Source organism: Cynocephalus volans, chromosome 8, assembly GCF_027409185.1.
Source record: "Cynocephalus volans isolate mCynVol1 chromosome 8, mCynVol1.pri, whole genome shotgun sequence".
Classification (NCBI taxonomy): Eukaryota; Metazoa; Chordata; class Mammalia; order Dermoptera; family Cynocephalidae; genus Cynocephalus; species Cynocephalus volans.
The window spans coordinates 38,794,188-38,821,643 of record NC_084467.1 but is presented as its reverse complement, the minus strand read 5'-3'; the positions used below and the strand labels follow the sequence as shown (position 1 = coordinate 38,821,643).

Sequence of the window (27,456 nt, the reverse complement as noted above, 5' to 3'; positions counted from 1 at the left end):
CATTCTAAAGTACAATTTGTGAAAAGCTAAGTTGGTCAAACTGCAATCATTATCTAAAATATAACCTTTCCTTAAATGATTTAAGCAAAAGTTACATTCTTATGATTAAATCTAAGTATAATTGTTTCTAAAGTTTCCACCAACAAATAGTTTGCCCTTAGCAAACATTTTTTCACATTTTTCCTTCAGCAATTCTTTAAAATATCTTAACAGGATTGGTATGTCAACCACCTGTTAGCTCTAAAATCATTAAAGTATCCAATCCCATACCTAAACAGTGATTAGAGTTTATTAGATGGGCTTTTGCTCACTGGCTATGGACCATTGTCTCTTAACTGAGGACTTTTGTCCCATACATGCATTACCTAAAAACCCTATTCTAAAAGTCAAATGAGAATCAAGATTTCTAACCCTCTACAAAAAGTTATTCCAGCTAAATGCAATGTGGTATCCTGAATTGGATCTTGGAACAGAAAAGACATTAGTGGAAAAATTGGTGAAATATATGCAAAGCCTGGAGTTTAATAATAGTAATGTACCAATGTTGTTTCTTGATTTTGACAAATGTATATTGGTAATGTAAGATGATTACATCAGGGGAAACTGAGTGAGGGAAACACAGAAATTCTGTATAATCCTTGCTTTAAATCCTAACATGATGCCTGAAACATGGTGTGTGGTGAATAAATAAATGATAGTTGAATGAAGTCATTCACATGTTTGAATTGATATTTTGAAATAATTTAAGTTTTAAAACATGTTCTACAGAATTCAAATATTTTAAAACTTCATAGATTCATGTTGAGTTATTATTTATATATATGTTGTTACTTATATGTAGTTATTACTTATATGTAGAATAGTCATTTGAACTAAGTGACTTTTAATAGCACACTTATTCTATAATATACTTAACTCCCTAAAAGTCCATATTGATATATAGAAGAATAGTAGTACCTATCTAGATTTTTCAGAATTGTCTTTTAAAAAAAAATTAGTGAATGCAAAATTAAATCTTGCTTTTAGTAATTTATTTTTGTAAAATCACCCAAATAGACCCTCAAAGTAGAAACCATTTTGGCTCATATTTACATTTTGGTTTTAACATTTCTTTAATCCATTATACAAGGGTACTTCAAAAAGTTTGTGGAAAAATAGAATTAAAAGATAATATGAATCTTCCCATGAACTTTTTGAAGACCTCTCATGTATAGCATAATTTCTCAAGTTGCAGAATGTGTACAGCTCATGGTTCAAAAGGTGATTTGGGGTGGTATATAGGTGAATATTTTTAAATTTGTAGGTGTATTTACTCTTATGAGTTTTGGAAAAGATATAAGGAGCACATCAAATCTATGATTTTGCAGAAATGATGAGGCTAGATGAAAATAAAATGAATTAATTAAAAAAACAAAACAGTAAGCAGATAATAACACATTTGCAAGTTTGGGAAACATTTGATTTTTAAATACTTACCTGATACTGCATATGTTTGATGCATCACTAATACAGTATCCAAAATATTGTATTTAAGGATCAAAACCAGTGAACCTAGGGATTTGTATTTTATAAATTTTCGCCTATTATTTAAAGCAGCAATTTGTAACACACATACCCCACCCCACAAATTATATTGAGGACCTTAATATGTAAAGCAGTTCATTTCAGAGCCACTCCTGAAGAGCCAGGGCCCAGGATGTCTCTTTTCCTTTGTCCCCTGATTTTCTTCCTTTCACCTACTTCTGTGTGGCATTTCTAAAGAAATACAAGCTGAAAACAGTTCTAGGTAATTTTTTTAAAAATGTTTTTTAATTTATATTATTTTTTTGTTTTAAAATAATATAGCTAATCTTAACAAACGTTTGTCAGAATATTATTTTTATTGTTGAATATTTCTTTCAGTATCTATTAAATCATTTAACCTCCAGGTGCTAGCTTGTTTTGGAATGCAGCAGGTGCTGATCAAGAGCCTGACTCTCAGCTGAAGCAGGATGATACCAAGATTTCCAGTGAGGACATGAATTTTTCTGTTGATATTAATAATGAAGTCACAAGTCCTCCAGAGAGTGCATCTTTGTTAAAAGCAGTTGATATTCCCAGTTTTGAAGAGAGCAACATTGCTGTGGAAGAAGAATTTAATCAGCCAGTTTCTATATCCAAGTAAGGTCTCTTTGATTCAATATTTCATCCTACTTCTTATTTTCTTTTTTCTTTAAAAATTTTATTTTAATTGGCATATAATAATTGTATATATTTGTGGGGTATAATGTGATGTTTTGGTGTATGTTTACAATGTGGAGTGATTAAATCAGGCTAATTAACTCATCCATCACCTCACATACTTATTGTGGTGAAACATTTAAAAATCTGCTTTTAGCAACTTTGGAATACACATTGCATCATTATTTATTATAGTCACCATTCTGTGTGATTTTTCTCTTTTTAAATTCTAGTATTGTTTTGATCTAACTCAGAAACCATTTGTTTTCTAAATGCTATTTTCATTGGTGTCTTTCCCTGGTATGTTTTCTATGTAACTGACCATACTGAGCCTTCCAAAATTATTCAGAGATGTCAGTCATTGGATGTGTTAGTCTAGCTGAATCAGAACATCTGAAGAAAACTTCAAAAATACATATGTTCAAGGCCTCACCTTGGATATATTTCCAAATGGAAATGGGGCCTAAACTTTTGTAAAATTTTAAAAATTCTCCATATTGCATTTATGTATAGAAAAGTCTTTATTGTTGAGAGATACAACCTAAATATTTATATGTGAAATTTTATCTGAGATCTGCTTCAAAATAATCTGGAGGAGATGAAATGACTAGGTGTATAGATGAAATGAGATTGGCTGTGAGTTAGTAATTTTTGAAATTGATTGTGTATGTTGTTTTGTTAAATTGTTCTTTGAAATTTTTCATTATGAAGTGTTCTATTAAATAAGGATTCCAAAGTAATTCAGATTCTTAGCAAATTTGGAAAACAAATTCAACAAATATTATTTGAGCTTCTGTTATGTGCTACCATAGAACTAGGCACTAGTGAACAAGCAGTAGGTTAGACAAAGCTCCTAACCTTATGGAATTTAACCACATAAGCAGCAAATAATTTAATTTCATATAGTGACAACTGTTCTGAAGTCAATAAAACAGGATGATCAAGTGGAGTCTTAACTGGGATGATAGCATGGGAGTGAGGTGATATATTAAGTAGGGTGTGGTGAAGGAATTCTTCTCTGAGAAGGTGGCATTTGAGCAGTGACCTGAACAATGAGAAGGAGCCAGTCATGAGGATATCTGGGAAAGAGTGTTCCAGGCAGAGGAAATGTCAAGCGTAAAGACCCTTGAGATGGGCATGAGCTTGACAGTCCCAAAAACAAGCAGGAAAGCCAGTGTGGCTGGACATAGTGACTGAGAGGGAGAGTGTAGGAAATAAAGTCAGAGATATAGGCAGCCGCCAAATTATGTAAGACTGTAGGATATAAAAAGGAGTTTTGAATTTATTCTCTGTTCATTAAAGCTATTGGAGGATTTTAGACAATGGAGTGGTATGGTCTCGTTTTCATTTTTGAAGACCGTTCTAGTTTTCTGTAGAAAGGGGGTTAAGAGTGAAAGTTGGGAGACTGGTTAGTTGACTAAAGACCAAATGAGATGAAGGTGCCTTGGACTTGTGGTGGAAGGGATCAGGTGTAGGATAAATTTTGAAGGTAAAAAAATAATGTGGGTATAAAACCATGTCAGAGTAATATCACATGAAACAGTTAAAAGAAGTGAACTTTGCAGTGAGGTGGCATAGGACCAGCAGTGGGTTACTTTTTTTTTTATAATAATCCTTGTGATAATATTTTACATTTTAAATTATTCTGATTACAATAATAATAAACATGCCCCTCCAGAAATCTAAAGAGAAACATCTCCTTCTTTTAGTATATGTTTTAATCATATAATTCAATTAAGTACTCATTTTATGTACCACGGTGTATTAAAAAAATCTTTTGTGTACGTCTCCCCCGCGAGATTGAGTTCCTACAGGGTAGGGATCATATTCATTTCTCTTATCTTTAGAACTTGACCCAGTGTCTCATTCCCCATATTAGCTTCTTCATAAATGTTCACTGATAGGAAGAATAATTTAAGGTGAGACCCAAGATAGGGCCATATCTTATCTGAAATAATTATAGAAACTGAGGCCAAAGAGGAATGAACTGTGGTTATCTTTATTTATCCTTCCTAATTCTGTAAAGTGCAGACTACTTTCTAGAATTATGTGGAGGTTTTCGAGTTAGAACTTTAAAAATCTGCAATCTGTTGTGGTTTTTAACTTCAGAAACAGATCTGGGTTAATTGAAAGAACAAAGTTAATTGCTTCTTCAGAGCAATTAATCAGCTTTATTGATTCCAACACATAAGTAGATGTAAATCTAATCTTTGTTCAGCATAACATATTGATTTGGATTAAATACTATCTCCAATATCCATGGTGATTTTGGTGCTTTTCTAGAATCCTTCCCAAATATTTGGTCTCATTCATGCTGTGGTTCCCACTGCTGAGTATTCATAGATGGCACCTAACTACTTGGGCTTCCCCCTTGGATGTCTTGCTGGATTAGGCTTTCTGGTATTGAAGCAGTCCGTGAAAGAAAAATTTGTTTGCTTTGCAGCTTGATTGGTTATTGATTGCTTTTTCCCAGGGGCAAGTAGTGGTGTGTGCTATTTATAGAGACTTTGTTTTGTTTATATACATATATATGTTTTTTTTTTTCCACTTGCAGTTCTCTCAGTTTAGAGACTTTCTTTTAAAATAATTCTTATTTTTGTTTAGAAGCCATACTTTGGATATACCTAATAATACTTGGCATATTGGAATCATCTTTTAAAATTTCTTTTTAATCTTAAGTTTTTTGAGGTTTGAAATCCTTAAGGTTTTAGTTATATCTTTTTCAGCTTTTGTTTTTGCTTGCTCGGTTAGACATCAAGACAGATATTTTTAGATCCTGAGCACACAGTATAGCAGAGTGATTAAGAGGAAGGGCTCTGGTGTCAGAATGCCTGGACTTAAATCACAGCAGTATGACCACAGGCAGGTCTTGTGATCTCTTGGTGACTCCATTTTCTCATCTATAAAATGGGAATAATAAAAGTACCTGTTTCATAAGATTGTTGTGAGGATAAATGAATTGATATATATAAATTAGTAGCTAATTACTGTTATCATTTAGCTAAAGGTGGAATAAGGCAAACTCGGTAACTAACAAAGACTCTCCTTAAAAATGCTTTGCAAGTGCTTGGGTGACGAAAATCCTGCTGAGTGGAAGTAATTCTTTAAAAAGCCATAAAATCTCTGAAGGCTGGATTTCTGCTTCTACATCTGACTTCTGGTGTTCTCATTAAATTAGTTAACCTAGTTGAAGATAAAGTCTGAATCTGATGTTTGGGGCACAGGGGTGAAGCAGAAGATGAAGAGAACTAACAATTATGGATCACCCTCTGTGTATATCTGGTACGGTGCTAGGCACTTTATATCTCCTTTAATTCTGTCTCATTGTTTTCAATCCAGGGAGGTGGATATCATTTTCCCAGTTTTACAGATGAGGAACCCGAGGCTCAGAGAGTTTAGAGAAATTTCCTCAAGACATGACAGACACACAGCTGTAATATAAATAAGAATATCTGCAACATTAAGACATAAAAAGGTGCTAAAGGGAGGTAAAAGAAGCAAGAGAACATACTCAGGGTTTTAGAATGATATCATAGAGGAAACATATTTTTAAAATGATCCTTGAGGTAAGATCTACAAGAGACAAGTGAACCAATTAAAAGCATTAAAGCAGTAATTCTTGACTCCATGGCATTTGAAAGTAAAAATAAATCCCGCCCCATTGCCAGTGCAGAATCTCTGGGGGAAGAGGTCCAAATAGTGTTTTTAAAAACTTTATAAACGATGTTGATGAGCAAACAATATTGAGAACTACTGCACTGCAAACAAAATATGTGGGCTGAATTCAGAATATTATAAGTAATCCAGTTTTTACAAAATATGGAGTGAAACAAGAGACATTGTAAAAGATTAGCTGAAAAGCCAAATTGGCTACCAAATTTCAAAGAGTGTTGATTGTCAAAATAAAGATTTGTGTTTATTTTAATAGTGCATTTAAAGTTTTGGGGTTTTTATTGTGGTAAAAAACACGTAACATCAAATTTACCATCCTAATCATTTTTAAGGGTATGGTTTAGTAGTGTTAAGTATATTCACATTGTTATGAAATAAATCTCTAGAACTTTTTCATCTCACGAATTTGAAACTCTATACCCATTGAACAACTCCCCTTTTCCCTTCCCCCCCAGCCCTGGCATCCATCATTTTTCTTTCTGTTTCTACGAATTTGACTATTTTAGATACCTCATATAAATGGAATATATAGTATTTGTCCTTTTGTGGCTGGCTTATTTTATTTAACATAGTGTCCTCAAGGTTCATCCATGTTGGAGCATGTAACAGGATTTCCTTCCTTTTTAAGGCTGAATAATATTCTATTTTATATATGTACACCACATTTTGTTTTTTTATTCATCCACCTATGAGCATTTGGGTTGATTCCACTTCTTGGCCATTGTGAAGAATGCTCCCATGAACATGGATGTGCAAATATCTCTTCAAAATCTGGCTTTCAGTTCTAATGGATATATACCCAGAGTTGGAATTGCTGGATCACATGGTAGTTCTATTTTTAATTTTTTAAGAACCTACATACTGTTTTCCATAGTGCTTGTGCCATTTTACATTCCCACCAACAGTGCACAAGGGTTCCAATTTCTCCTCATACTTGCCAACATTTTATTTTTTATAGTAGCCATTCTAATGGGTGAGAGGTGATATCTAATTATGGGTTCAATTTGTACCTCTCTGATTAGTGGTATTGAGTATCTTTTCATGTACTTGTTAGTCATTTGTATATCTTCTTTGGAGTAATGTCTATTCAAGTTCTGTGGCCATCTTAAAATAGGGTTATTTGAATTGCAGGAGTTCTTCATATATTATGGATATTAACCCCTTATCAGATATATGACATGCAAATGTTTTCTCCTGTTTAAGGTTATTGTTTTTTTTTGGGGGGGGGGTTGTTTTTAAATGGCACGTTTTCTCATTGTATAAGATTTAATTATTGATATTTCAGTGTTCCAAATGTGAATAATAAAGGAAATTATGCAATATAATTTCACTGAAATTCTTTTGAGATTAAGGTAACTTCACTTGTGTCTTTACTGGTTTAAATGCAGTCTCATCTTAAGGAAGGAGATGGACTGGGTAACTTGGAGATCTCCTTCCTGATTGTAAGACCAGTGTGTCTTTGTATTTGAGATACCAAATGTTGATTATATTAATCTCTATTTGTAAATTTTATTATTTGTTAAGTTAGACATACATTGTATTTTTGTCATATTATTCCTTCTTCGGGATCTCAGACTTCTTTACCAAATTTCATTTGAGAAAAAGGAACTAAATGTAGAATTATATCTTTTTTTTAACTTTTTATTTTGAATTTTTAGATTTTCAGAAAAGTCAGAAAAATAGTACAGAAATTTCACCCTGCCTCCCCTAATGTTAGCATCTTATATTACTGTAGTAAAATTATCCAAATCAGGAAATTGACATTGGCACAATACTGTAATCTAAACTGCAAATTCTTATTGTACCAGTTTTTCCAGTAATATCTTTTTTCTGTTCCAGGATCCAATGTTGATTTAGTAGTTATGTTTTCTTAATTCAATCTCTGATAGCCCCTCAGTCTTTCCTTGTCTTTCATGATCTTGACACTTTTGGTGAGTACTGGTCAGGTATTTTGTAGAATGTTTCTTAATTTAGATTTGTCTGATACCTTCTCATGATTAAATTGAGGCTTTGTATTTTTGGCAAGAATACCACAGAAGTGTTATTGTGGCCTTCTCAGTGTATTGTATCAGTGGATGCATATCTTATGTTATTAACCTTGATCACTCAGTAAAGGTGATGCCTGTCAATTCTCTCAGCTGTAAAGTTATGATTTTTCCCTTTGTAGTTAATAAATAAATTAGTCCTACTGTTGTCCCTTGGTATCCTCAGAGGATTGGTTCCAGGAACCCCCGAGGAAACCAAAATCCACAAATGCTCAAGTTTATTATATAAAATAGCATATTATTTGCATATAACCCACTCATCTCTAGATTACTTAAACCTAATACAGTGTAATTGCTATATAAAGAGTTGTACTCTATTGTTTAAATTTGCATTATTTTTTATCATTCTTTTTTTCCAAATATTTTCAATTCATGGATTCAGAACCCAAGGGTATGGGGGATCAACTGTAAATAAACCCCTTGAGAGACATACTTTGAAACTCTGCAAATATCCTCTTCTCAAGCTTTCTCCCATTTATGAACCTTGTTTGCAGCAATTACTACTGTAGTATTTGCCTAATGATGATTTTGTATTTTCCCCATTTTTTTATATTTATAAATTGGAATTCTTCTGTAAAGAAAGAAACCATTCCTTCTCCTCCACTTATACATTTATTCATTTACTTATGCCGGTAAGGAATCCTGGATATTTCTTTTATTCTGTGAGTTATTCAATACTACTATTATTTATTTTGCTATGCAATTTGTTCTAGTTCTGGCCATTGGAAGTTTTTTCAATTGTTTACTTTGAACAAGCCCCCATCCTTTTTTGAACACATTCTTATTTTCTAGCACTACAAGTTGTTCCAGGTTCATGTTGTATTTTCCCTGCCCCAGCATGGAAACAACACAGAAATCAGGAGCACTGGTACCAGAGAATGGTATTTAGGAACCAAGATCTGGGCACTAGGTATGCTCTTGCTTTTGCTGTATCTGCAACACTAGGCCCTCTGAGCAGACAGATAAATACACACACACACACACACACACACACACCCTATACATACACACACACACACACACACACACACACACACACACACCCCTATATATATGAGAAGATGTCAAAAAGTTTGTGGAAATGGAATTTTTTTTTCAAGTTACTTTTTTCTTTTTTAGTTTTTAGTTATTAAAATATTCATTCTTAAAAATCGTGATATTTCTTTATGCCCTTTGACCAACCTATCACTTCCCAAGCCTTCTCCCTCCCTCCCCTTCATCTCTAGCATCCTTAGGTTTGTTCTCTCTTTCTGAAAGTTCAACTTATTGTTATGGTCTTTTCTTTCCTTCCTTTTTTCCTTCTTTCTTCCCTCTCTTCCTTTCTAGCAGCTAGTTATGAGTGAGAACATGCGGTATTTCTGTTTCTTTGTCTGGCTTATTTCACTTAACATAAAAAAAATACAAACTTTATTTCTCAACATAATCTACATCAAGTTCAAGACACTTTTTAAGCGATGATACCAGCCATTTAGTTTGTTCGTAAAGAACTGAGGGTCTTGGAAACTTAACCATGTACATGCAGTCTTTTTTACATTATTAACTGAAGAAAAACGGGTGCCCTTTAAAGATTTTTTAAGATTAGATTAGAAAACCATGGGCCGCCCCCTGGTCTGCTTTTGCTTTGACTGGACCACTTCTATCTCTTGGTAGCCATGGCTTTGATTGTGCTTATTCTTCAAGATCATACTGGTAAAGCCATGTTTCATTTCCTTTTACAATTTTTTTAAGAAATGCATCAAGATTTCGATTGCATTTGTTTAAAGTTTCCATTGAGGGTCGGCCCGTGGCTCACTTGGGAGAGTGTGGTGCTGATAACACCAAGGCCACAGGTTCGGATCCTGTATAGGGATGGCCACTTAGCTCACTGGCTGAGCGTGGTGCTGACAACACCAAGCCAAGGGTTGAGATCCCCTTACCAGTCATCTTTAAAAAAAAAAAAAAAAAAAAAAAAAAAATTTCCATTGAAATCTTCTACCTAGTCTGCAGCTGATCAGGGTGCAACAGTTTGGGCATCCATGAAGCAAAAAGCTTGCTCAACTGTAATTTTCAGTCAGAATTGTATAAGCTGAACCAATTGAGTTGTCTGTGGTCTTGGCTGTTGTTTCTGCTGTTAATCATTGGTCTTCTTTTACTTAGGGCACAAACAATATTAATTTTTTCCTCACAAATTGATGAGGATGGTCTGCTGCTGTGGGCTTCATCTTCAACATTGTCTTGTCCCTTCTTAAAGCAAGTTATCCATTCATAAACTGCTGATTTCTTTGGGCCATTGTCCCCATAAAACTTTTCGTAAAGCATCAGTGTTTTCACCATTCTTCCACTCAGCCTTACCATAAATTTGATGTTTGTTTTTGCTTTAGTTTAGCAGAAGCTCTTTTCAAACTCATGTCTTACTCTTCTTAGTGCCTCAAATTAGCTCCTGTTCAGACATATTATAACGAGTTAGTAAGTTTATTTTCATGCAAAGAAATTTTGCAATCCATACATAGTTTTTCTCATAACACACATTTTTCCATGAACTTTTTGAAGTTCCAAGAACGCTTGTATATATGCCTGCTAACTCATGCATACACACAAATCTATATTTATTTCTAGATGTATCTGTCTGTATATAAAAATCCTGGACTTCATGGCTGGCTGGTTAGCTCAGTTGATGAGTGTGTTGTTGATATCACCAAAGTTCACGGTTTGATCCCTGTACTGGCCAGCTCCAAAAAATTAATTAATTAATTAATTCCTGGACTCCATACTGATTCTCCAGTTTCAATTCAACACTTCCTTTTCTTATTTATAGCTTTGTTCTCCAACAGTGAGAAACATGGCTCTCATTATGTGTACTATACTTATTTGTTCAGTCCTAGTGTACACATAAAGTAGTTTCAGAACTGCTAAGAATTTTGAAACATATTTACTAACTAGAGTATAATATTTGTGTAGTTCTTTATGTCTTTAGCTTTACAATATCCAGTCAAAAAACTGTTTTCCAGAGTTATTTAAGTTAGTTCGTTTCTTCCCTATACCCTTCAGTGTGGTTATGTTATTTGCTTGTAATGCCATTAGGTTCATTTATTACTTTTTGTATTCCATGTTGGGCTCCCCTACACACTGGTTGGTTTTATTTATTTTGAGGATATGTGAAACATTACCGTGGTTCCAAGAAACCAAACTATATAAAAAGGCATGTATTCAGAGAAGGGTCACCCTCTTCTTATCGCCACTGGCCTTTTCCCAAATTCTCTTTCTTTCAGCCCTTTCCCACCCATCCCCTTTAAGTAACCAATCTCTTTAGTTTCTGGCTTATTCTTTCTGTATTTCTTTGGCATAAATGAATATATACAAGTACTTCAAAAAGTTTGTGGAAAAATAGAATTAAAAGATAACACAAATCTTTCCATGAACTTTTTGAAGTTCCCTCACATACCTATTTTTTTTGTGCCTCCTTTTCTTACACTAAGTGTAGAAAAGTAGCATGTTGTAAGTATTTTGAACTTTGCTTTTTTTTACTTAATAGTTTATCTTAGAAGTCGCTCCAAATCAGTTCCTAGAGATTCTCCTCATTCTTTTTTATAGGTGCATAGTACTCCATTGTGTGGGCATATCATTATTTTATCAATACTCTCCTATTTATGATCATTTGGATTATTTCCAATATTTTGCTATTACAAAATATTAAACAGTGCTACAGTGAATTATTTTGTGCGTGTGTATTTTGAGTTGTTTTAGAAACGAGAATTTCTTCAAAGATAAATGCATATATAATTTTTTTTAGGTATTGCTAAATTTCCCTCCAGCAGGGTTGTACCAGTTTGCATTCTTACCAGCAGTGTATGAGAGAACTTGATTCCCCACAGCCACGCCAAGAGAATGTTGGCATATTTTTTAATAAAATTTTTTACTGATCTGACAGGTGATAAATGGTATCTCAGTTTTGTTTTAGTTTTTGTTTGTTTTGTTTTGTTTTGCTGTCTGGTACAGAGATTGAACCCAGGACCTTGGTGTTACCAGCACCACACTCAAACCAACTGAGCTACATGACGGTTCATTTTTAAATTGTATATGAGTTTGAACACTTTTTCATGTTGAGGGTCCTTTTGATATCTTTGTGAAGTCTGTTTATATCTGTTACAATTTTTCTATAGGTTTTTTGGTCCTTTGCCCCTTAAATTTTAAGTATTTTCTTCTAAGAGATGCTAACTCTGTGTGGTATATGTTGTGAATATTATCTCCCAGTTTGTTAGTCTTTTGACTTTGTGTGTGATAGTTTTTGCCATGTAAAATTTTTATATTTTTATGTAGTCAACTATATTGATTTTGTCTTAGAATTATACCTTGACTAGCATTTTGTAAGGATTTTATTTAGCTAATATTTATTTAATCTGTCATGCACCAAACGTGTGCTTGGCATATCATATCAGATTAAAATGAAACATTGTAGAAAAATTGGAAATACCCCAAGTTTTAAAGAAGAGGTATGATTAGAAAACTCATACTATGTCTGTAAAATGAAATATTATATAACAATTAAAACTTGTTTTTAGGAATATTTAATGAAATGGGAAGATACTCATGATATAATAATAGGTTTTTAAAAACAACTTCAAAAACTATAACATGGTACAGTTTTTCAGAGAAAAGAATATAAACTATAGAAAAAAGAACAAATGGAAATACTCTAAAATGTTAACATTGGTTCTCTGTAGATATGAAAGTACCTGTGACTTTTATTTTCTTCATACTTGGTGTAACTTGGTGTAGGTTAGTTACCTAACCTCTCTGTGTCTCGATTTCTTCATCTGTCAAAAGGGGATAAGGTATGACATCTATCTCATAGGTTTTTTGGTAAGGATTTATATGAGACAATGCACTTGAAACCATGCCTAGCCCATAATAAGCTTTCTACTACCTAATATTTATTATTTTTTCCCTATTTTTTTGCAATAGGTGCAGATTATTGTTTTAACAAAAAATGTTTTTAATACTGCCTTCCCCAGTTATTTTAAAAAATTGTTTTATTTTCTAATTTTGAAAGCAATATATTTTCATTATATAAAATTGAAAAAATACATAAAAGCATAAACAGCAAAAGGAATACCAACAAATATATATAATGTGCTTATAAATGACAGTTACGAACTTTCATTTGACAAGGATCTTGACTATTATTTTAAAACTTGAAGTGAACAAATAATATATTTTAAGTTTTTAGATACTCTGAAAATTTTCATTGCATCTTGTTCAGGAGAAATCAGCAGGTTGTTTTCCAGCCTTCAAAGAAAGTTATCTTAAATATATTATAAATAATATAATTTTAAAAGGTATTATGGTCCAGTTTATATGTAGCTTATCAAGATGGGATGTTTACATAGCATCAGTAAGAGCTGAAAATACAAATCCGATATTGCTTGAGTCTTAACCCCTTTAATATATGTTAAAGGCACCTTGATTAACTAACCCTTACATTATACGTCCTTTCAAGCAGCAATTCTCCAGTTGTGAAAAAAGAACCTGATGTGCCTGTGTTCTTTCCAAATGCCCTGCTGGCAGAGAGTGTAAGCATGTGCTTACAGACTGGGCCAACAGAGGGTGCTAGTAACAACTCTGAAATGTCGGGGGAACCAAAAATTGAGCAAATAATGCAACCCTTGCCTCCTCAACCATCAGATGACCAGAAAATTTACCAGGATTTATTGGTAAGAAAATGTAGTGCATTTCACCTTTTCTGAGGTGGTTATTTAGTATAGTGTTTACTAGTTTAGCTTTTCCTAGATTTAACCTGATAGAGACCTTGAGATTAAAAGATTTTTGCCTAATAATATTGCATTTATCTCTTTTAGCCTTGCTTGTTTTTATATATTTTTTATATTTATTTTTTATATGCTGGCGGGATCAACCAGGTACCTTTTAGCTTTTCATATATTATGATAATCTAAATTCAGTAATTTACTATAAATTTGCCAGTCATCAGGTACTTAGCTGGAAAAACAGACTTATTTTTAAAATATAAGTTGATATTATGCCAAATTCAAACTGAAGTTAATAACAAGAAAAAAAAGTAAGTTTGAAAATTGGAAAGAAGTGGGTTCAGTTCAGGTAAGCAGATGTTTATTAAACGTGCTTAGCCTAAGAAAGTAGGCTAAGTAAATAATATAAAAATGAATATGACAGTCTATGTCCTTGAGAACCTAGGAGAAATAGTAACACTTGGACACCAGTAACAAACAATTATAAGACAGGTTGAGAAGTGTATAAAGCAAAGGGAGCACAGAATAAAAAGATAGAATTCTGGTTGAAGGAACTTGTCTTAGAAAACTTAGAATGTGAACTGCGACGTACAGATTGAAAGGACCCTGGCTGTTACTTCCATCCAAATTGTAGATTTTGGAACGTTTGATTTCTCCATTTGTAATTTGAACGCTAATTAAAATACTTCATAGGGCCTCTATGTATTCATCCATGAACACACGTTTTTGTAATTTGCCTGCTCGGTCCTAGGTTGGTGCTAGCAGCTTTATTTTCAGGGAATTAGATATACTTTAATATCAGGAAGGCAGAGATAGTATCTCAGATCATTTTCGTTTTTAGAAAGTGAGAAAAGAAAGGAGCCTAATTCTGAAAGTAACATAAAGGTCCAATTTATAATTCTGAAATGTATTACCATTTTTCAAATGAAAGCATGATTTTAAACTTTTGTTTAAAAAGAATTTAGCATAAATCCTTGAAAACACTTGGTGTGTTGCTCAAATGATTTTAAATATGTTGGTTTTAGAAAGAATGAATTCTCAACAAACATTGTTTCCTCTAGGATCTGATGAAATAATCCATTAGGATGGACTTCTTTTATAAAAACCCCATAATACTTGCAAACATACTTGATACCTTGTGGAATTTGACAGTATGATATTATTTTGGTTTTCTATGGCCTTACTTATGGTATTATTTAAGATCTTATCCTAAGATTATTAGTAGTGATTTTTCAAATGTGTCCTTTTTCTTTTCATCAGGGTCAGGTGAACCACCTATTAAATAACTCCTCCAAAGAAACTGAACAGCCATCCACCAAAGCAGTGATTATCAGCCATGAATGTACCAGAACCCAAAATGTTTACCATACAAAGAAAAAAAAACAAGATTCAGGACTGGTGGACAAAGACTGTGTTCTTAATGCAACTCTTAAGCAACTAAGAAGCCTTGGAGTAAAAATTGATTCTCCCACTACAGTAAATGCACATAAAGTGGATCATGCCAGGTAACTTTTTGAATTTTGTTTTAAAAGATGTATAAATTGTAGAAGTATTGCAGCAATCTCATGATGATAGGTATAAATCTGTGCCTCGATTCAGATGATTGATCATTTACTCAGGGCCTGCTATACATGTGATGAATAGGAGATCATGTCTATGTTTTAGATCCTTCATTTTACTAGGAGAGAGATTTAATACGTAAGTAATTTGAGAGATATTGTGGGATGTGTCGTGGGTAAAAGTGCCAACAAAATACTTTGGGAGTCTTGGGAAAAGAGAAATGAATTTTACTGGCAGTGTCTGAAAAGTCTTCCTAGAGTTGATAGGGTCTGTGCCGGCAGTTGAATGTACAGTTATATACTTGTGCCATCTAAAAAGTAAAAACATTACTTTTTCTAGGAATGTGTCCAACTGGTTATGTCTTTCTGATCAGATTCCTCTTCATCAAAGATGACCTCAGCACATACTTACCAAAAAGAGGAGAAAGTCTGGAAATTATATTATTAAGGCTAGCATGTTTTCTGTTAGTCATTTTTTACTGTTGTTTTCTAATTGCAAAAGTAATTAAATGTCATGGTTTAAAAGCAATCAAATAATACAGAAGAATATAAGATAAAATGCAAAAGTCCTACTCCCCAAACTCCTCAGTCTGTCTCCTCCAAGTTTATGTCTCTTAACCATTTTTTATATTCTTCTAGAAATGTTCTGTGAATGTTCAAGTATAGATGTGTGTGATAAGCTTTGTGATTTGATTTTTTTTTAGTATTATTATACCTTGGATAATTTTCCTTATAGGTATATACTGCTCTTTCTCATGCATTTAAACAGCTGCATAATATTCTTTTGTACCCATGCATTATAATATATTGAACCTAGTCCTCTTTTATTAGTGGACTTTTAGGCCACATCTCTTATTTGTTGTTTCAAGCAATGCTAAGTGAACATTATTCTGCAGGTACTTGTATACGTAGTTTGGTAGGATGAATTCCTAGGTAGGCAGCATCAAAGAGTATGTGCATTTAAAGTTTTGGTAGATGTTATTTTTGCTTGCCAAATAGTTGTACCAGTTTCTATTCCTACCAATAGTGTAGAAGTGAAGCTATCATTTTGGAAGGTTTTATTTTCATACTGTGAGATAGAGGCTATATAACCTCTGTTGGAATGTACAAATCACTCTATGTGGAACCTTTATGGGTTTTTTTTGTTTTTTTTTTTCTTTTTTTTTTTTGTAACCTTTATGTTTTGAAGTAGCTGCTCTTAGAGAATAGTTTTTAAGTAATGTCTTTAGTGTGAACATTGAAATTAATAAATTTTCATTATGTAATGAACTTGATTTGTTTTTTAAATGCCTAAAATGAAATGGAAAGTAAAGCCTTTTTGATGTGTCAGTGTGGGGTATTCAAATTGTTTTAATTAGGATTATTCTGTTCTTAATTTAAATATATTATAAATTTATATTGTAAAATTAATACATGCTCAAGATCAAACTTTTAGAAAGTGAAAAAATGTCATCTGAACTAATAACATGCAACATGCAAAGAAAATTAGCTTTTTAGGAAACATAGTTGCAGTTTTACTATATATAAAATTTTGTTTATTTTTCTTAACATTATAAAACATTCATAAAGTTTTACAATATGGTTTAAACTGTTTCATAAAATATAGATATTTTATATATATTAATGATATTTAAATATATATTTATTTTTTAAATTATTAAAATAATTTATTAAATATAATTTATTGAATATTAATATATTTATTAAATACATTTATTAAATATATTTATTAAATAAATATAATATATTATTTAATATAAATATATATATTTAATATAAAATATTATGACGCTTTGGAAATAGAGTTTGATATTTGTTTTGTTTCCATTGTCAGAATAAAATAAGCTTATTTTGAAAACTGGAAAATTAAGAGTAGGCAAGTAAAAGGCCTATATATTCCTACCAATCAAACTCAGCTGTTATTAAAATTTTGCTTTTGTGTTTCCTTTCAGTCTTTTTCTTAAACGATTTTAACAGCAATCATTTATTGATTGCTTATAATGTGTCAGGCAGGAACTGTGCTAAAATTTAATGCAGCATTATTTTATTTAACCCTTAATAAATTTTATGTGGTAGATACTAGTCCTCCTGTTTTATAGATGAGGAAATCGAGGCTTTGGGAAATTAAGTACCAATTTACTCAAGGCCTTACAGCTGTGATTTTAAACCTACTTTTTTTTTTTTTTGGCTGCTGGCTGGTAAGGGGATCCGAACTCTTGACCTTGGTGTTATCAGCACCACACTCTAACCAAGCGAGCTAACAGCCAGCCCTAAACTTACTCTTTAACTCCAAAGTTCATACTTTCTTTTAACTCATTTGCTCTACTACTTACTGCCTGTGTAATTTTTTGGGTGAGGGTGTGATGGTGGCGTGTGTTTTGCTGCTTGGTATTTTAACTATGCTGTATATTCACACACACAAAAAAATTTTTTGGCTTTACATTTAAATAAGCATGTTTCCCAAGTTGTTGTAACCCATCATCTTTAATGGGGATATAATAATCCATTGAGTGGAACATAGCAATTTGTTTACCTAACCCTTCCCCTCTTGTCAAAACAGAACTGATTTGTCAGGTTAGTTACAATTTTTTACTCTTCTAAATGTTGCTGTGAAGAACATCTCTGTGCAAAATTACATTTTTCAGTTTTAGGAGTCTCGGAAATGAAAAGACTAATGAGTCAAAATGGTACAAAACTTTTAAAGCTGTTGCTAAGTTGCTTTCTGAAAGAGTAAGGTTTTATTCTCTACTAGCTATATGTATTACTATTGCACCACTATTTTCACTTCAATAAATATATACTGAGCTTCTGCTATGAGTTAATTATGAGAGATGTCATGATACACAAGATAACCTCGTAAAGACATTCTTGCCTTCATAAAGCTTACAGTTATAGTGAGGAAATACACATATAAATAGTCAGTTATAATTCTTGATACCTGCTGTGAAAAGGAAGGATGTAGTATGCTATCAGAACACATTACCAGTAGTATTTTCCTACTGTGTTATAATTACCCTATATTAAAGGTGCCCTTTTTAAAGATCTGTGCTAATTTAGATAAAAAATACTTAAAGTTTTTAAAATTTATATTTTATTGGATATATCCTGATAACTGCTATGGAAAGGAAAGATGTAGTATGCTGTGGGAACACATTAGCAGTAGTATTTTCCTACTGTGTTATAATTACCCTATGTTAAAATTGCCCTTTCTAAAGATCTGTGCTAATTTAGATAAAAAATGTTTAAAATTTGTATTTTATTGGTTATTAATATGTTCCGTATGCTAGTTTGATTAAAAAATGAAACTTCATTGAAACTATTTCTCCACCATAGAAGTCAAATTTTGTTTATCAATAATCTTAGTCTTATATGTGGAATGTCTTCCCAGCCTATTTGAAGCCTACCTTAATTCACATTATTTCAGTTTGTCTTAAGCTTAGTTTTTTAGTATAATCTTCTACCACTCTCTACCAAGTTCCAGTTTACCCACCATTAACATTTGCAGGCTTCCTTGCCATCACTTTTATCTGGGACGCTCTTTTTTACCTATTTGCTTGCCAGAATCCTCCTTATCCCAAAGATGAACTCCGATGTCACCTCCTTTGCCAAGATTTCCTGGACCCCTAAAGAATATTGGTGTTTTGTACTTTCAAAATACCTTGTTCCTAATAGATACAGCATGTGCTGTGATAGCCTTTCCATCAAGATCAAAAGTTAATGAAGAATCTTCATTGCTTCTACCACATTTAGTGGGCCTTCAGTGAGTCATTTGCTGAATGAATGAAACTTCACCTACTCAGGTCATCACTGAAGTTTACAATGAATGTTCATATTTAGTATCTCTGTATACTTACTGTCAGTATTTATGACCTTGTATAATCTTTTTTTTTTTTAACACATATAGGTATAGTATAAATGGTATGCCAAAAGTTCATAAGGTGGCTGTTTAGAATTTAAGACATATTTTTATGTAGGAGCAGTGCTATAAATTATAGGTTAGGTATTCCAGGAAAGTAATCCTTGTAATCCATACTTTTCCTCTAGTTCTGTAAACCAGTCACCTTTTGTCATTGTGTCTATGAGAAAACTGATTTCACGTTCCAATTCTGGACTCTAGGAGCACATCCTCCTACCAGAAGAGTGGCTGAGATAGGGCAAGAAAGACTTCTTTCTATTTTCCTGTTCCAGAACGCTGCAGAGATTAAGAGAGTCCAGAGACAGGTGGGCAGGGAAAGAGGGTCCCAGATATACCTGTAAATTGTATAGGAGATGGAGATGTGGGTTTGACGTCTGGCAGCAGCTTCTACATGCAGATTCCCAATTGAAGTGACCTTTTGAATTGAAAACATGTTTCAAGCAGTCTCTCTAATTGCTTCTTTACCTTGCTTCCTGGCTCTCTGCTTATTAGTTGAAAAACCCTTTGTAGGATAAGTAGGAGATAAATAATCTGGATTCAAACAGGACAATAAATCAAGGTCGATTTACATCTTTAAGTAAGTTGGAATAATTTTAGAGTTTCGTTTAATTGTTGGCATGTGACTCTCTTATTCACATTTATTCATGGACTTTCACCGTCCTTTTGTTGACTGCACATCTAATGAGATTCTAACATAGAGTATTTGTGCTCAAGGCTTTTAGGATTTGATAAGTGGAGTGACCTCCTTTTCCTTTTCATATTAATTACCCTAGTGTTATATGGTTTAGTTCTGAGTATTATTGATCTGTTTTGTCTTCAGAGTAGTGGTGTCATATCACCCCTCAAATTGAAACTAGCTAGCTGTGTTAGACAATGAAATTTGAAGAATTTTCTAAACTGATATTGACTTCTTCATGGATCCTTTAACCAGTCTATAAAAGACGATCTAATTAAAATTAGACCTACTTTTTCTAAATATTTAACATTTTTTAAATGGAACTTTTTATTTATTTTTTAATTTTTATTTTTCATGGCCTGCCAGTAACAGGGATTGATCCCTGGACCTTGTTACTTTTATCAAATTATTTATATTAATGTCTATAGATATACTTATGTATATTTTAGTATGTACCAGTTTTCAGACTTAATATGCAAATTGCTTATGATTTTGAGGAAATAGGCAAAGAAATAGAAAAAGACTATATATTCAAAAGGTATTATTACTATGAATATCAAAAAGAGTAATGTCTAGATAAATTGATAGTATTGCTTCCTTCTTATTAAAATAGTTTTGCAAAGCATGACATACCAAGAAGGTTAAGGGAGAATTCTAACGTAGTTATAAAGACCAGTTTTACTGAGCACACTGTTTCATTGCTTGGTGATGACATCACTGGTTTCGGGGCAGTATAATAAAGAGTAAGGCAGACCTGGGTTTCAGTCTAAGCTTGCCACTTAATAGCTGTTCAACTTTGGGGAAATTAGTTAAAATCTCTATTCCTCAGTTTTTCTCACCTGATAATAAATATAATAATAGTGTACCTACTTCTTTAATTCATTTAGCAAATCTTTACTGAGTGCCTACTATGTTCCAGGCAGTATTCCAGGCCCTGTGGATATTGCAATGGGGAAACAAAAACAGACAAAAATCCCTGCCCTCTTTGGCTTTCATGAGGGAGCTAGACAGTAAATAAGAAAAGTGGTTTGAATTTATAGAGAGTGGTAAGTGCTAAGTAGAAAACAGAAAAGTAGGGTAGGGGGAATGTAAACTATTGAAGTAAAGAATTAAGTTGAAATAGATACCGAATACCTCCCTGACAAAGATTACTATGAGGAATAAATGAGATAATGCTTGTAAAGCATTTAGCAGAGTGCCAGGCACATTATAAGGCCTCAGTAGTAGCTATTATGATTGTATATGTGATATTAAAAAAAAAAAAAGGTAAGTCCGTTGAATTAATGCTAACCAAAGTGAGCTGAAGGTTATATCTAATGAAAGAAAAGTGTGGGGGGTGGGGTGGGGGGAGGTGTAAGTTCATATCCAGAGATTGATTGAAGTTTTTCATTCATTGCAAATGGAATCTCTTCAGCTATGAATAATGTAACCTTCTGAGCTACTTACCAAAGCTTATACTGTTATATCTTCAAATGTGTTTTGTGTTTGATTTTATTTTTATGTTTTACTTTGAATATTAGCTGATCTCTCATGCTATTTGGGGTTAATTGTTGTAAATTAAATGACTCAGCAATATTAAATGACTTATACTTAAGGCCTTGTGTTTGGTCTTAAAACTATGACTGATGTACACATTTAGGAAAATTAATTCATTTGCATTCCACCTTCAAGATGTGAATCATGGATTACCTTCTAGATTATCATATTTATTCCTTGAATGTGTATCTGGATCATCAAGACTGAGATGTCTTAGTACCCAGATAAAAAGCAACATGAGTTTAGAGCTAAAGACCTTTTGTAACTTTTGTACAATACAACACATTTAGAATGACACTATTTAGTCCTCAAAATAAGGTAATGATGGCTTACTACTTTGTGTCTTTCAGTGTGTTGGCGTGCATCAGTCCAGAAGCAGTGATCTCTGGATTAAACTACATGTCATTTGCTAATGTTGGCATGAGTGGTTTAAGCCCCAGTGGTGTGGATTTGAGCATGGAGGCAAATGCTATTGCTCTGAAATATTTAAATGAAAATCAGCTGTCACAACTCTCTCTTACCCGATCAAACCAAAATAACTGTGAGTCATCTTTTAGCCTTCTACATGTCAATACAGACAGAAGCACAGGGGGACTTAGTTTAATTTCACCAAACAACATGTCATTTGCAACCAAAAAATATATGAAGAGATATGGACTCATACAAAGCAGTGACAATAGTGAAGATGAAGAGGAGCCTCCCAATAATGCAGATAGCAAGAGTGAACATTTATTGAATCAAAATCTTACATCCCTATCTGAACAACTTGGTCATCAGAAAGAGCCTTCTAGGAATGCCAGTGAAATAATTCATTGTTATAACTGTGAATCTGTGAGCACCCACACAGATATGCCAGTATTGAGAAATATTACAAATGAAGTTATGCAGCCAAAAGCAACACAGCAGAGGAATGAAAGTCCTGCTTTCTTATTAAAGAACTTTAAGCCAAGTCCTGCAGTGAACCTCCGAACTGGAAAAGCAGAGTTTACTCAACATCCTGAGAAAGAAAATGAAAGGGACATTCCAATTTTTCCTGAAAGTTTGCAACCTTCTGAAAATTTAAAGCAAATGAATAGCATGAATTCAGTAGGCACCTTCTTAGATGTAAAGCGTCTCAGACAGTTGCCAAAATTATTTTAAACCTTTAACTCCCTGCTCCTCTGATATGGGGACAGGGTGTCTCCGGAAGATACTTAGGGAAGCCAGAGCCTTTTGGTAGTTGTGGGATTCCTAATCCTTCTAGGAGTCTGTTTCTTGGTAGCAGCTGATTGCAACGAGCTAAACAAGTGGCTTGATTGTCTGTGAGATGGCTGGCGAATGTGAAGGTTAAGTTCTTGTTCAGATGGAGCTGTTCAGCATCCATGAAACCTTTAAGAAAAACAAGTAAACCCTGAGATCATTTATTTCAACAAATTTAGGTAAACAGACATTGTCCAACTCAATCTGAACTGCTCTTTTATACTATGTATTTTAAGACATAAATCCATTTTTTTAGCATGTGCATCTCTGCATCTACCCAGTATCACTAAAAAAACAAAGTTATCATGACCTGGCTAAATTAGCAAATCAACCCTTCTTGAGTTTAATGGGAAAATTATTCTTAAAAATAACTTAAAATCTTATATACAAGGAGTGTATTTCCTCTTAATTAAGATGCATATTTGTTGAACTCTGGAAATAAAACTTTTGCAGTCTGGTGGGTTGATGTTAATAGCTTTAATGTATAGCACTAACTATCACAGAATAAGAAAATTATTGGGTCTGAGTGCGTTTTATAAATTTTATGAGTTTTTCAAGTGTCTTAATATTTTTTGATGGGACTTAATAAAAATGTCTAGATTGACTGTTTTCCTTTGTCTTGTGCTGTAGTTTATCTTTCCCCATTTTTGTTGTTGTTGTTTTTAGAGTCCTAAAAAGTTACAGAAATAATACAGAGAATTCAGGTTTACCCTTCATCCAGTGTCCCCAATGATAATACAGGGGTGCTTCAAAAAAGTTCATGGAAAGATTGGTATTATCTTTTAACTTTATTTTTCCACAAACTCTGAAGTACCCCTGTATCTTACATAATCATAGTAAATTATCAAAACCGAGAATATATTGACATTGGGTAGAAGAGTAATAACTAAGCCACAGACCTTTCAGTATTTTTGCCTACACTCATTTATTTATTTTTTGGTATATACCTCTATGAAATTTTGTCACTTATTGATTCACATAATTACCACCAAAATCAGTATACAGAACTATTTCATCACCACAAGCTCCCTAGTGCTACTCTTTGAAACACACCCTCCCACCAACCGTAACCCTTGGCAACAGTGATCTGTTCTCCATCAGTAGGATTTTATCATTTTTAGAATGTTCTATATATGGAATCATACAGTGTGTGACTTTTTGGAATTGGCTCTTTTCACTCAGCATAATGTCCAGAGATCCATCTAAATTGTTGAGTGTATCAATAATTCTTCCCTTTCCCCATTTAAAAATAAGGTTTTAAATTATTTCTGAATATAAATGAAAAAGTCCTCATTCACTTGAGAAATTAAAGCTTTTCTGCTGAAGTTAAATTAAGGTGTGATTGCCTTATATTAAAGTTTAATATGAAACTGGAAAGAAATGGACTTTGGATCTCAAATACTTTTCCAATCCAGCTGCAGCATTCTGAGACACTATCCTGTTAAAACAATTTATAGTTAGCAAGCCCAAGTATAGTAACATGGTGGCTCTCTACTGGAGCAAGGGACAAGTTAGTGCATCTTGCCCTGCATTGTTGCTCTTTTAGTTAAAATTAAGACATGCAAATGGCAATGATAATGTCTTTTTCCTATGTTTCCATGTGCAATGTTTGGGGCTTTGGTTATTTTAATAAATAGCCATCCTTCTAAAAATCCACTTAAACATTTCATTGAAGTAAATTTAAGTAATAGAATTGTCAATGCCACTTCAAGTGTGCTCCGTTTAACTTTAGCCCTCAGCGTTTCATTCAAGGAGTATAGGTACAATTTATTTTGCACACTATTGAAAAAACTGGGAACGTTAGTGAATTAACTGACAGCCTCATCAAGTACCTTTAACACTGGGAATCCTGTGATTTTTATACCAAACAAAAAGCTCTCTATCTGAACAATAAAAACTGAACCTGATCCTTTTTAGGCAAAATGTATTTCAATCACTTATTACCACATCTAACATAAAGCCTCTGCCAAGATGTTTAAGCAGTTTAGGAGGCTGAACTCAAACTGCAGTTTAATTCAACAAAATACATCTCTTTCATATGCCAAAATAAGAGGCACCATCACTGAAGCCTACTCTAGAAAGTTCTCTAAGAAGAATATTTTACTGTGGGAAGTTTTTTGGCAAATAAGTTGCTATAGTAACTTTTAGGCATCTTTGGAAAAAGCATCGGTACTGGGAAAATTGAATTAAAAGACTGGAGGTGTTTGCCTCTTAAGTGACATCTCTCATTGCATGCTGTTTATAAGATACGTGGGTGCTCCTTCAAATGGAATAGGGAAATGATGGAGCTTCTATTACCCAGTGTCTGGGAAACAAAACCATTAGTCTGGGTCCTGGTCAATTGACAACCCTCCCTCTCCCGGCCCCTCCCCCCCTTCAGCAAATGTCCCCTCACTCAACCTCTAAAGCCCGTTGCTTTTAATTTAAATCACTCCATGCTCACTTGTCTTCTGCCTTACCCTGGCCTGTACTAAGCCCCACAGAAGTGAACGTAGACATGCTAGACGTAAGACTTGCCCTTGCCAGCAGAAGAGATTCTAGGGAAAACAAATCCAGCAGTCACAACAGTTACAAGAATATATGATGAAAAGCCAAAATGAGTGATCCAGATTCTAAGGAGCTACAAGAGTGTAATTGTGATAGCTTCCATCTTTTTAGGACAACAGTGTGCCCACAGGGTACTGTGCAGAGCGCTTGACATTCATTAGTTCCTTTAAGCCTCCTAGCCGACTGCAATTGATAATTGTTAGACTCACAATTGAGGGAACAGCCTTAGGAAAGTAATTTACCCGGGTAAGTTGCTACCAGAGGTTTAAGCTCAAGTGTAACTCCAGAGTTCAAGGTCTTATTAGGCCACTGAGAAAATACAGCCTCTCTGAGGCCTGAGGAATTCCAGAAGAGCTTCCTGAAAGAAATCGATCTTAAGCTGAATGAATGATTTCAAATACTACAGCCAAAGTTGTCTTCAAATACTACTCTGTCCTCCAAGCTGGCCCAGTTTATATTCCTTCAGGAAGGAGTCCCTTGCCCTTTAGCCAAGACCGAAAATTACTAGTGTTTACAGATGGGTCCTCAAGTAGGCAACCCCATCTATGTTAATGTTAAAGGGTTCACTTTAATGATTTTACATTGTGGTAAGCTAGTACTGAGTCTATACTATAAGGGCTCCAGAAAATTACGGGAACAAAAGTTCTTTTTGTGCCCCTGTTTCCTAGGCGTTGTCCATAAGGGCAGAACCTTTTCTAGTCTCCAAGATTAACTGAGAGGCCTTCGTGCCTGCAATATAAATTTTGTCATAATATCTTAGGTTTTCAGACCGCTTCACACTTCAAAATGCTTTCCCACTTATTTATTTTCTCCTATAATCCTCACAACAAAAACCCTATTGAAATATTTATGGCAGGCATAATTAACCCATTTTTACAGATGATGATTCAGATACGAAGTATAACTGAGCCAAAGTCATACACTTGTAGTTAACCAATTCACTAGCTTTGTGTCCCTCCATAGCGTCTAACCCAGAAGCAGCCACTCTCTCCACTCTTCCTCTCCACATCAGCAGCTTTTCTACACCTCGTCATTCAACAGGTATATGATATTGATCCTGCTGAGCACTGAGCTAGATGCTGAGCATAAGATGATGAGCAAGACAAATGTGCCTTGTAGGAACTAATGAGGGATTGACGTGCAAACATTAGCAATACAGTCAGATAAGTACTTATAATTAAACTATAAAACATGTTTGGGAATATAATAAGAAAACTGGGAGGAAGGTTATTTTGAGAACACTTCAGAAGGATGGTGACTTCTAGAATCTTTCAGGAACAGTAGGAAAGAAAAAGGGGGAAAGGGATATTTCTGATAGAGGGAACAACTTGTGTGAAAGCATGAAGATGTAAATAGATATAACATTGGAGGAGAGGGTTTGGGGCAGGAAAAACAAAGATAGGAAAGAGAAAAAATATACAAGTAGGAAGAACACTGAATTAGGAGCCAGCAACAATTAGGTTCCTGTCATTACTCTGCCCCAAACTGTGATATTGGACAAGTCACAGGCTTTAGTTTCCCACTTTTTGATGTGAAGGAGTTAGCCCCACGTATCTCTAACATACTGCGATTGTATGAAATGATGTTGCAGACATCAGGTGTGAGCAGTGGTTTGAAAGTCCAGAGGAGGAAAAGGCTTCCTATAAGGGAAAGTGTTGGAGCTGGGCCTCGAAAGGCAGAAGAATTTCCACAGGTATAGGTGAGGAAAAGGAGATTTCCCTACATTTCATAATATTTAATATATTTTACAACTTAAAAGGAAAAAGAGAATTCAATTTTCCCCACCAAAATGTTGAGTAATCATATCTGTTTGGAAGGGGTACCAACATGTCTTTCTCCAGCTCTGATTACACATTCCATGGTTTTACAGGGTTCAAGTCTGTGTGGGAGAACATCATTAAAACCCATGAAAAGGTGCTTTAGGGTTTGGAAGCATGAGTGATGCTCCCTATCTCTTCCTCTCCACTCCCCTGACCGGAACTGTCTGGGTCACAGAAAACATCCTCAGAGGAAATCCTGCTTTCCCACTTCCTGGTTAGAGGCTGAACTCCAGGAAAAGGATAGATTTGGGGGGGAGCCCTGTGTCCTGCCTCTTCATGGGAGGTCTGGGTCCACAAGAGCAAAGGGGAATAATTAAAAACACAATGGAAAAGATGACATCAGTATCAAGGGTGTCAGAGCTGTGGGGACCTCAGAAAGCACCAGTTTACACAGTGTAGAAAGCACAGAGCTGACTGGAACTCAGAACTCTAGGCTTCCAGACCAAACTATCATATGCCATGGTATTTGAGTCAGTAAGTTAGGT

General features: G+C 34.0%; 1 protein-coding gene across 1 annotated transcript in view; it reads left to right on the top strand.

Annotated features, from left to right (window-relative positions):
* The window catches only part of STIL (STIL centriolar assembly protein), a 57,679-nt gene extending 34,540 nt beyond the window's left edge, over positions 1–23,139 (top strand). Inside the window, exons 14-17 of the mRNA XM_063105131.1 lie at positions 1,929–2,160; positions 13,414–13,627; positions 14,939–15,183; positions 21,716–23,139. Of these exons, the coding sequence (XP_062961201.1) occupies positions 1,929–2,160; positions 13,414–13,627; positions 14,939–15,183; positions 21,716–22,505 (1,481 nt within the window). The 3' untranslated portion in view covers positions 22,506–23,139. The remainder of the gene's footprint in view (positions 1–1,928; positions 2,161–13,413; positions 13,628–14,938; positions 15,184–21,715) is intronic.
* The last annotated feature ends 4,317 nt before the right edge of the window (positions 23,140–27,456 follow it).